At 49.5% G+C, this 9,569-nt stretch overlaps 6 protein-coding genes across 6 annotated transcripts; 4 read left to right on the forward strand and 2 right to left on the reverse strand.

Annotated features, from left to right (window-relative positions):
- The first annotated feature begins 85 nt into the window (after window positions 1–85).
- F5J12DRAFT_813839 (uncharacterized protein) lies at window positions 86–1,037 on the forward strand. Its single transcript, XM_051744962.1, has 3 exons — window positions 86–105; window positions 167–797; window positions 850–1,037. Exons 2-3 carry the CDS (start codon window positions 216–218, stop codon window positions 859–861), a joined length of 594 nt encoding a protein of 197 aa, XP_051602706.1. The 5' UTR covers window positions 86–105; window positions 167–215; the 3' UTR covers window positions 862–1,037.
- A 2,513-nt stretch (window positions 1,038–3,550) lies between these two features.
- Window positions 3,551–4,046, forward strand: F5J12DRAFT_716800 (uncharacterized protein; the record flags this gene model as incomplete). The annotated part of the gene is made up of 2 exons (XM_051741031.1): window positions 3,551–3,635; window positions 3,688–4,046. 2 exons carry the CDS (start codon window positions 3,551–3,553, stop codon window positions 4,044–4,046), a joined length of 444 nt encoding a protein of 147 aa, XP_051602707.1.
- A 124-nt stretch (window positions 4,047–4,170) lies between these two features.
- On the reverse strand, window positions 4,171–4,702 carry F5J12DRAFT_716709 (PIG-P; the record flags this gene model as incomplete). Its single annotated transcript, XM_051741026.1, has 3 exons — window positions 4,171–4,313; window positions 4,365–4,483; window positions 4,530–4,702. Coding segments are annotated over 3 exons (435 nt in total), but the record flags the coding sequence as incomplete, so codon positions are not given.
- Window positions 4,703–4,805: 103 nt separating this feature from the next.
- On the forward strand, window positions 4,806–5,961 carry F5J12DRAFT_813851 (5-formyltetrahydrofolate cyclo-ligase). Its single transcript, XM_051744963.1, has 6 exons — window positions 4,806–4,978; window positions 5,035–5,166; window positions 5,225–5,377; window positions 5,452–5,475; window positions 5,545–5,652; window positions 5,708–5,961. Exons 1-6 carry the CDS (start codon window positions 4,894–4,896, stop codon window positions 5,845–5,847), a joined length of 642 nt encoding a protein of 213 aa, XP_051602709.1. The 5' UTR covers window positions 4,806–4,893; the 3' UTR covers window positions 5,848–5,961.
- Window positions 5,962–6,029: 68 nt separating this feature from the next.
- Window positions 6,030–7,264, reverse strand: F5J12DRAFT_765158 (uncharacterized protein; the record flags this gene model as incomplete). The annotated part of the gene is made up of 7 exons (XM_051742173.1): window positions 7,120–7,264; window positions 6,796–7,062; window positions 6,695–6,742; window positions 6,544–6,644; window positions 6,360–6,494; window positions 6,207–6,307; window positions 6,030–6,177 (listed from the first exon to the last, which is right to left on the reverse strand). The coding sequence occupies exons 1-7, from the start codon at window positions 7,238–7,240 to the stop codon at window positions 6,030–6,032; spliced, it is 921 nt and encodes a 306-aa protein (XP_051602710.1). The 5' UTR covers window positions 7,241–7,264.
- A 109-nt stretch (window positions 7,265–7,373) lies between these two features.
- F5J12DRAFT_813869 (uncharacterized protein) lies at window positions 7,374–9,562 on the forward strand. Its single transcript, XM_051744964.1, has 9 exons — window positions 7,374–7,436; window positions 7,487–7,562; window positions 7,626–7,750; window positions 7,808–7,865; window positions 7,921–8,028; window positions 8,076–8,234; window positions 8,279–8,325; window positions 8,376–9,021; window positions 9,070–9,562. The coding sequence occupies exons 3-9, from the start codon at window positions 7,711–7,713 to the stop codon at window positions 9,140–9,142; spliced, it is 1,131 nt and encodes a 376-aa protein (XP_051602711.1). The 5' UTR covers window positions 7,374–7,436; window positions 7,487–7,562; window positions 7,626–7,710; the 3' UTR covers window positions 9,143–9,562.
- Window positions 9,563–9,569: the final 7 nt, after the last annotated feature.

Raw genomic sequence — 9,569 nt, forward strand, 5'->3', positions numbered from 1 at the left:
ACCTCGTTGTTTGAAGCCCCTCCAATTCATTGATGGCAGCCGAGGGCGACTGAACGTAAAAGCGGAGGAGGCCACCCACAGTAGCGGAACTTTATTCTCATTTTTCTGTAAGTCGCCGTTACTTTGGCAATCGGTGGTCAGGGATTGATCTGTCCCGCAACGTTGCAGCTTCAAAGCCTGCGTCAACGCTGCGCCGTACTAATTCTGTGCCAACCATGAAAGCCACGGCTACCGCCGGAAAAAAAAGCGGCAAGAGATCCTTGGCTGATGTTTTAGACGAAGAACTTGTCGCAAAGCGAATGAGAAGGGAAATTTGCAACGAGGATCGAGGTTCAAGCCAATGTCTACAATCCGCAGCGGGCCTTGGGTCAAAGGGGAGGCGACCATCCACAAGCATCAGTCGCCATTCGTCTCAAGCAGTTGGCCAGAATAGTCCCCCAACACATGCTAAGGAAAACATCAGCCCCTGTACCCCTATGGAAGGCGAACTTGATGAGAATCCAGACCTCGTCAATCAAGAAGATGGATACATTTCCCCAACGCAGTCCTACTTCCGATCAGCTACGCCTGACTTGTCTTCTCCCATGCGGCATCCGCGTGAGGGATCTCGGCACGACCATACAATTGTGGATGACTTCGGAGCAGACATCATTTCAAGTCCTGTGGCAAGGCGACGTTTGAGATCCGATGATGTTCTCACTGAGTCCCATGTTATGGCACCGGCGAGTGTCCTCGTCCGACGTACGCCATCGCCATCGCCATCAGACGGAATGGCAGGCCCTGATCTTCACGGCGTCCTGAGCTTCGTATCAACAAGCAAGGCTGGAAGTTACAGGCCGTCAATCGAACCTTCAAACTTAGGATCAACGCCCCCGGAAGATAACTCATGTCCATCTGTAGACGAGGTGTCGGAGGACGAGAACATTGACACGGGAGGGCGTTTGCGTGGATCTCGAGTAGAGATCGTCACAAACGGGTGGTGGAACAAGTGGGCATGGAAATCAGAACCAGGGACTGGGACCGTGAGTGGGTTACCTGCAAACCTTATTAATTTTGATGTTCTGCCACCCCAGAAAGAGAAACCAATGGGGTTCAGGCGGTGTGAAACTACTGTCACTCCCACTGGCCGTCAACCTGGTTGCCACATGCCCCCGACAACCAGTTCGCCCTCGAACCTTTGTGACGGCGGCAGGAGCACGCGGGACGCGTTCAAGCTGTTCCAACAGAAATTCTCTGAACGAGCGTCCACGTTTAATCCAATGTAGTTAGATAATAGTTGACTTAATTTTACTGTGTCTCAGGGAACCTGGACTGAGCACCGGTGAAGTACTATGTAATACGTAGACGAGCCAATCGTATCGCCATTTGGCCCTCGTTATGCGGCACCAACGTTCGGTTGGAATGGCCACTTCATATCCGGCTGTGTTAATAACAGGGCCACCTGGCCTAAGCCTTGCACACACCTATGTTATGATCGTGAGACGTGACTGCGTTCCACAGGACAGGGACTTAGACCATTGTCGGGAAACGCGAACACCTGGCAATACTCATAGTCTGATTAATCAACCGTTGCACCTTTCTTATTAACTGATAAGATCCTCAGACGTAGGAGCACATTATAAAACTCTATCCTGAGTACTCAGAAATTACAGGGGCCATGAACCAGCCTAGGGGCTCTTTCCGCGACAAGTTCAGTGATGTGAGTGTCGTTAGGCAACTCGGAACGACATAGTGTAACCATTCAAGCGTGCGTACGTGCGTCGGCTACTGTAGGCCACCGTACGTCCAACATTACGCAAGTGTCGCGGAGTTGTAATTGGCGTTCGGTGAGTCTTTTCGAGGCCCATCACATCATGCTCTCAATCGACCGACTGGCGACGTGAAGGAAGGTCTAGGAAGATCCGTGCAGACAGTTTGGTATTAATAGCTGCCAATGGGCAGTTGTCTGGTCGCAAAGGGCAATGTTGCTGGGGGGTTGCAGTTTTTGTATCGCCTCGCTGATGCTGGTGGGCTCGTTGTGAGTGTGGCGACCGGATGGGACTGGCCAGCAGCAGGTTTTTGTGGACAAACTGCTCTGCCAACCGTGCTTGGCTTTAATTTCGCCCCAGAATGGCAGACTAGGGGCTGGTGTGGTAATTATTCAAACAGGGGGATGAACTTAAACGGTTGGGTGGTGTGGTCTCTTTCCTCGTTATGCGTGGAAAGGCGCCCCGCCATCTAGACCGTACAAGCTCACCCCTCGCACAGACACATGTCTCTCTTACCTCTGACATGCACCTGATGAGCGTCTTTGCTGGCTCTTTTAATCTTCAGTCTTGGATGGGTGCCCTCCCATAGCGTTTATATCCTTCACCGCTCCTCTTGCCAGGGATTCGCCCATCTCTTCCTTATTGTCACTGCTTTGCACCCTTTTCCACGGTGAAGAATAAGGCAGTTTGCGGCAGCCTGTGGTAGGTACCAAACTTCCATCTAACCGGCACGGCCGTTGTGATGATCCTCCATTCAGTACCAACCCGACGCGATCCTCCATGGCCGGAGAGACCTCCAAAAAAATATGCCATGCTGTCACTTATCCCGTCTCCCGCCTCCACTTTACACTTGAGAATGACCTGCCCGGCACCCTACCGGTATTGGCTCGACCAGCTTACGGTCATTTGCACGTTCGTCCTTACCCGGACGATGCAAATTTACAATTCACGCAGACCTCTGGGACAAGTGATTTAACCGATATGGACGCTTCTGGTCCCCAGCACAATGTCATCATCGGTTCATCTGTTTCATCCGGTTCAGTTGGCTATCCTGAATCTCAAACGGCAGCGCCGTGTTTCTCTGCTGTACATATCCCGGAAAATCTTATCATGCCATCGTACATCATGCCGCTGGATCCACTTCCAAGACCAGCAAGCGAAACACTCAGACCCTCATCCGGCATTTTAGTGGTGAGTGCTGGGTTTTTCTCCATCAGCGTGCCTGACCGAGAGGACAGCCACCCGATGACATACAGTGGTTTCGCACATCACAAAATGCGATGGAGTCACCGAGCAGCCCGTGGCCAGAGACTTTCGGAGACGGCTGCGTCGGTGACTCCATCGCAGGAGAAAACATGTTGATATCTCCGCTGATGAATCGACAGATTCTTTCGCCACTCTACTCCCCTTCCTCACTACCCCACTCTACGAATGGCCCTCCGTCTATAGGGCCAACTGTGCTGACATTCCAACTGTCTGACAACCTGATGCATCGGGTCGATGATCCTGAAAACGATCAACTCCTTCAAAGTTTTCAGGATTCTGGGGTGTGCGACGACACTGAAACTGACAGTGCCGGTTCATCTACCCCCAAATCACCTTCTTATTCTCTCGCTGCTGTCGTATCAGAAGCCGCTGACGCTATCCAACAAGGCAACTTCGATGAAATATCAGTTGGAACAAGTCATTTCCCTCCATCCGAGATTCCCCACACCGTATCGAACACGATACGTTCCTCCGTCAACCAACCGTCACGCCTCGCCGGTGCGCCCCAAAAAGTCAAACCACTCAAAAAACAGAAAATGCACAAATGTGAGGAGTGTGGAAAGCTGTTTCCGCGGCCTAGCGGATTATCAACTCATATGAATTCACATTCGGGCGCCAAACGTAAGGATTTGTTAGTGATTGATATTGACTTGATGCTGATTCTATAGCTCAGCGCATAAGTGCCCGATACCGGAATGCAACAAATGGTTTGCCGTTCGCTCAAATGCGAAGCGGCATCTAGTCAAAACCCATGGTGTCACCCTGGCTAGTAACGAAACTCCTTCCACTCCAACTTACAGTGTTGGGTTCGAACAGCCCGTTGTAAACGATGTTCATGATTCAGGGAAACAGCCGTCTCGATACCGATGGATCCCACAAAATGCCACACTGGATGAGAACAACTTGTTCTCCTCCCCTGTGGCGTACCATCCTTCGTTATTTGCGGGGCGGCGACATTCTTACGACGATTTGGGAACAGGTTCATCCCTACAGAACGAAACAGATAGTAATCCATATCAACAGTTTCTCTAGAAACACCATATTTTTCCAACATGTTTTGTTGTAGCTCCCCATCCAGCGCGTTGTGTATTTGCTAGGTCAAGTATTTTACATAAACAGCCGCTTTGTGAAATAGTACAGCATAAAGATGTTCGTTTCATCCACGATCCGTCCCTTGGCTGTACAGCACTCGGTTGACTACCCCGATAGGGATATCGTATGGTTCCGGAACAGCATTTGAATCCTTATCTCTGAGATAAGGGTTGGGGGCGTCCGGTGCAGGAAAATGAGCTTTCGCATCTGGGAGCCAAATGCATTAGGAATTGACATCGAAAACGTCCACCGCCTCACCGATGAACGCTGCTGAATTGGAAAAAGCAGGCGTGTTGGCAAGTGCAAGTGAAAAATAAGTGAAATACGTGAGGAGAACGATCATCATCGAGTAGGCAGGCAGCAAGATTGCCCACTCGCTGTTAACATATCAAAATAAGCTTTTTCAATGTGGTAGACACGTACCGGTTAGGGTACCAAATTATGCCGAGACAACGAATGTACTCGTCCGGCGTGACAGCCCAAAGCACGTATACAATGAACAGTAGGGAAGTTGATGTCCATGCTACAAACCCATAAAATTCTGGGGCACGGCTGCGGGGACCACGCAGTGGTTGACGAGGAGATATTGCCACGGGGTCCACTGCGAATGATGATGGCTAGCCACAGCTACCAGGTTTTCCTTGATCTACTTCCAAAGGTCGTGGCGTTGGAAGTAGGGAATTACCAAAATTTGATGACATAACACATATTTCGTACAAAAGGCCAGTACTAATCATAAGAGGATCCATCGGTCCAACGCAACAGCAACTCCAGTATATCAACCAGCATGATCCGTGCCAACAAACGGGCACTTCGGAAAGCCATGAGGGCCACGCTCGGAGAACTACCAGCAGAAGACATACAGTTTCAGTGTAAGTTTCGATACCAAACCTTCTTGCTGCTAATCAACCCGCTTGTGGGTAACCAGCGCAGGTTATCGCAGCCAAGGTTATGGCTCTCCCTGCCTTTCAAAACAGCCGAACGTTTAGCTGTTATCTCAGCATGCCCACTGCAGAGGTTCAGACAACGTCGCTAATACTGGATATCCTAGCAAACAAGCGTAGGTGGCATATCCGTTTTTTTTATAGCATTGCAGGTGTTTTAGGTATATTTCAAAGAGAATAAGCTGTTTGTACCAACCGTAGTTCCCGAGAACGACCATATGGACTTCGTACGGCTTCACGACGAACAAGACCTTCACGGCTTGCCTAGCGGTTTGTGGGGCATCCCGCAACCTACGGCGCAATGGAACAATGAAAAACGTCAAAGTGGTAGGTGCTATAGCTATCGGCCGGATCATCGATACTGTCTAAATACCTCAAGTCCTAGATACCTCTGCCTGAAGACCTAGATGTCATTCTTCTCCCAGGCAAGTGTTTATTTCCACGTGCAGTGCGTCCTGAGTTCATGTATTAAAATGACTTCCGGGCCACATTAGGCGTTGCCTTCGATCGGTCCTTATCGCGTCTAGGCCACGGTAAAGGTTATTATGACAAATTCCTATCCTCCTATACCGCTGCGGCGAAAAGGCCACGCCCACTTCTAGGCAAAAATCTATCCCTAGCCTTGCCCCTTGTCGTGTGCTGACTGATCGTCCATAGTTGCGCTGGCTTTACAACAACAATTGCTTGATGCAGGATCAGTACCCATCACGGACACCGATTGGAAAGTAGACATGATTATTACACCAAATGACATCGTTACCAAAGAAAATTTGCCTAAAGATTCAGCCAAAGCATAGCTTTCCACAGGACAGCTATGCATTGTGTTGCGAGACATACTCGATCACTCCATGTTATCCTTTGTATATCCACGCTGCGAGTCAGCCATCGAGAAAGCCGGTGTTCGTTAGCCTTACCAAAATATAGTGTTCCTCGGTTGATGTTTTTTGATGTTGCTGACCAGCGAGTAAGGACACAAGCCTCACGACTCTGAACCTTTGATATCAATACACAAAACATGAGTTGGGAACGTGAATGCAATGTACCCAGATCTCCTGCACTGTGGCACAATGATTATGCGGAACGATCGGCCTAATGGTAAGTATTTCACTCCTAGCCACGTTTGAATCCTAGCGTTCACAGGGAGAAGCGCAAGTACCTAGCCGTGAAACCATGACTTGCTTTTGCTCCTGAGTCAAAGTGTGCTGGGGAGCCATCAGGGTGGAGCATCTTGGTCGCCATCTGAGATGTGGTTATAACCTAGTTGAACAGTATGTAAGGGCGTAGTGTCAAACTGCGCACGATCACGCACTGTAAGGTTCCTAGTTACGCATGCTTCTAGAAGACTGTGCCTAATACTTCCCAGGATCACATTCTTTTTCGATGGTGACAGGTCCGGATGGGATTGAAAAACAAATGACAGGGAGTTTAAGACTAAAAGCCCCGTCTGAAAATGACAGTGGGTTCATGAAGTGGAGTACAACACAAACGCATACCTTGGAGGTGATTTTCGAATTCACCTCACGGAGAAATACGAGAAGATCTGGAAGCGTGTGTATACGTATATAACGCAGCAACGTCCCAGCCGACGGCGTACCTGTATATAGTTGGTTAGGAATGTTTGACAAAACGAGTTAGATCATTGACTTTCAAGCAGCCTAGAAAGGGCATGCGGGCTGGACATGTTCTGCATGTCTTCCATGCTTGTCAGATATCTCAGCCATTATGAAATGTGCGAGTAGAATCACCAACAAACACGACTTCTTCATCTGCCTTGAGGAATGCCTGCACAAAGTCACAAGCGAGGGACTCCTTGAAACTACCCGGGGGGCCAGATATTTCCAATACGTGACCACGCAATAACCCACCCCCAAGAACTTTGTTGACAGCAGGATACTTGCACGTAAACACGTTCGCCTGAGCTAGTGATGCTACGGACTGGGTCATCCGTGGAACCTTCGGTGCTTGCGTTGTGCTAACCAAAATTTCAGCATCCCTAACAGAGATGCCGAGTTCTCAAGAACGCAACAGCGATCAAGACGCCGCGTGGGAGATACACGAGCACCACGTACCTGCAGATAGCGCCTCAGTAGATACACCTGCAACGTCGTCCACTGTCTCATATCCAGCGCTTCCGAGCGCAGCTTGTACAGAGGGCGGAAGGGTGGTGCACTGAAATAAACTTCTTGACATCCTCTAGATGGGCGACACGAAGTCAAGAAACCCGGGCTGGCACCATGGCATGTGGGCCCACGTGGCCAAAAAAGTCAATTCACGTGATGACGCGTTCATAAAAGCAGTCAGAGCGACACGGGCATTGCCGCACATTCTTGTTTCTCGAGTCCTCCTTTGTGTTTGTTCACGCCCGGTTTTTTTCTTCCATTACTCGGTGAGTAGACAACATTTACCACCATTCCCACTCACCGGTCACCTTGACAGTAATTTCTTGTCTGTCTGTCTTGCACCATCAGGCGCGGTGGTCTACAACCAGACTCTCTTAGAAGGATAACTTATTGTCAGTGCATCTCGAGCTGTATATGTACGTTTAAAAACACTGATCTGTGCTGCAATTATGTAGATAACTTCGATCTCGGTTCGGCGGTAATGATCGCACACCCCTGACAGCGGTGACCTGATCGACTTTTATAGTATCACAGTGGGTCATGCACCGGCAACATCCCCCACGCCCTCGGTCTGTAATAGGTAATTGTGATGACACAAGACAAGGCTCACTTTTCAAGCACCCTAATGAATTTGCAGAGCTTGCCAACAGGCAATCGTCGAAGGCCTTAGGTCGGAATGCAGGTGGGATTTCTATGGAAGTAGCTAAACGAATCTGCCTTTTCCACGAGTTCAATGTTTGGCTTCTACAGTGGAAGTTCGCATCTTTCCAAGTCGTGTGTGCAATTGCACGACGCTAAAACGGACGGTGACACACGCCGAAATCTCTATGTTCTTGGTTTACCATTGGATCTTACAAAGTGGGATTTGTACTGGTTAGCCCCGTCATTGGCTAACTTACCAGTAGGTCTGAGTTTGTTGATATATTTGCCTCCTTTGGCACTGTGACGCATGCGGTTATTCTGGCAACTGTCGACAGCTCATCCCGTCGACGGGGCTTCATTGTCATGTCCACACACGGGGAAGCTCGCGCGGCTATGAATGCACTATCGCGAACTCAGATAAGGTAATTTATCGTTAAGTACGGAGTGACTTACTGATCCAATGCAGAGGGCATGTTCTTGATGTCTCTTGGGCCGTTGTCCAGCGTTCTCGAGGTATGTAAATTTCTGTGGCAACGAGTTTTTAGTCTACCCTTTGGCGACAGGTTTCCTAGATGGTGGTGATCGCAGCTTAATGCTCTCAACCACCTTGCCCTCTCCGACTATGGGACTGGACACCAATCAACCGAACGAACTGCTCGGGATTTGCTCGGCCTTCACTGACCACCCCACCTCAAGATTGCTGGTATCCAACTTGCCTACCTTCCTCTTCACCCAGGTTTCCGATTTGCAGCCTCTCTTTTATCCTTTCGGTTCCATAAAGAAACTGGGCATCCTCCCTTGCTTGCACGATGCCGTGGAGATGTCAACCGCGGCAGTTGTGGAATATTTTGATGTCTCCAGTGCTCGAGAAGCTAAGGAAGCCTTGCAATCCCAGCGATACGCAGGTCACACTATCGAGGTTCGCTACGTCTTCGATAACCCCCCGGTCGCCGACAACCAAGTGAATCCTAGTACTTCTCGACCAACCTTGGTCCCAAGTCAGGCAGTTCAAAGGCATCTTAATCCCTTTGCGACACCTTTTCCAGATCCGAAGCACTCTTCGGTCACTCATTTCGAACGTCCCCAACTGGACTTCCCGTCACGCACGACACTTGGTACTCCTGCCGTTACACCACCCCTTGTTCCTAACCACTTCCCGCGCCATGCTAGCGATACAATATACAGGTTGAACCCAACGACTGGTTTAAAGTACGTGGCTATTCGTTTCAGTTTTGATTCTGATGTCCATTTGTTTAGCTGGAATCAGGAACGTACTACCTTACCGTTATCGTTGAATCGCGTCAACGACACGCATCCTTTCGTCACCTAATCTCAGGCATGGTCCTGTTCCCATTAACTAGACGGAGGTCTGTTGGGTTCTCCGCTGGCCGGTTCGACTGGCGAGTGCTGTTGATTGCGATGCACTGAACCCACCGCGATTGCATGTTTCGCATCATTTTTTAATGTTGCCATCATAAAGCTTTCTGTAACTTATAGTCTCTCGGTTTATGAGTCCAGTAAACCGTTTTTACCACTATCAGCGCCTTGCCAAGATGTCACCTTCGCCCCCTGGAGTCGTTCACTCCTATACAGTAAAGTACGGTATAACCCTATTCTGTGTGTGTCCTTTTCGATCGATGGTAGCTGTCATCGTTTCGCCTTTCGGGGACCTGCAACGTCTACCAATCTCGTACCGTAAAAGATGTAACGCTGAAACCTTCACTAATGATGTGCGAGTCAGGCATAAGCCAACATCA

The sequence above is a fragment of the Pisolithus orientalis genome, assembly GCF_024613125.1.
Source record: "Pisolithus orientalis strain OTSU chromosome Unknown F5J12scaffold_6, whole genome shotgun sequence".
Taxonomy (NCBI): Eukaryota; Fungi; Basidiomycota; class Agaricomycetes; order Boletales; family Pisolithaceae; genus Pisolithus; species Pisolithus orientalis.

Bases quoted from the DNA above. Each gene is read 5' to 3' on its own strand.
- F5J12DRAFT_813839 (XM_051744962.1), top strand. From the start codon at position 216: ATGAAAGCCACGGCTACCGCCGGAAAAAAAAGCGGCAAGAGATCCTTG.
- F5J12DRAFT_813851 (XM_051744963.1), top strand. From the start codon at position 4,894: ATGATCCGTGCCAACAAACGGGCACTTCGGAAAGCCATGAGGGCCACG. The intron at 4,979-5,034 runs GTAAGTTTCGAT...GTGGGTAACCAG, and splicing joins AGAAGACATACAGTTTCAGT to CGCAGGTTATCGCAGCCAAG. The intron at 5,653-5,707 runs GCAAAAATCTAT...GATCGTCCATAG, and splicing joins AAGGCCACGCCCACTTCTAG to TTGCGCTGGCTTTACAACAA.
- F5J12DRAFT_813869 (XM_051744964.1), top strand. From the start codon at position 7,711: ATGCACCGGCAACATCCCCCACGCCCTCGGTCTGTAATAG. The intron at 8,029-8,075 runs GTGGGATTTGTA...ACTTACCAGTAG, and splicing joins TTACCATTGGATCTTACAAA to GTCTGAGTTTGTTGATATAT. The intron at 8,235-8,278 runs GTAATTTATCGT...GATCCAATGCAG, and splicing joins CTATCGCGAACTCAGATAAG to AGGGCATGTTCTTGATGTCT.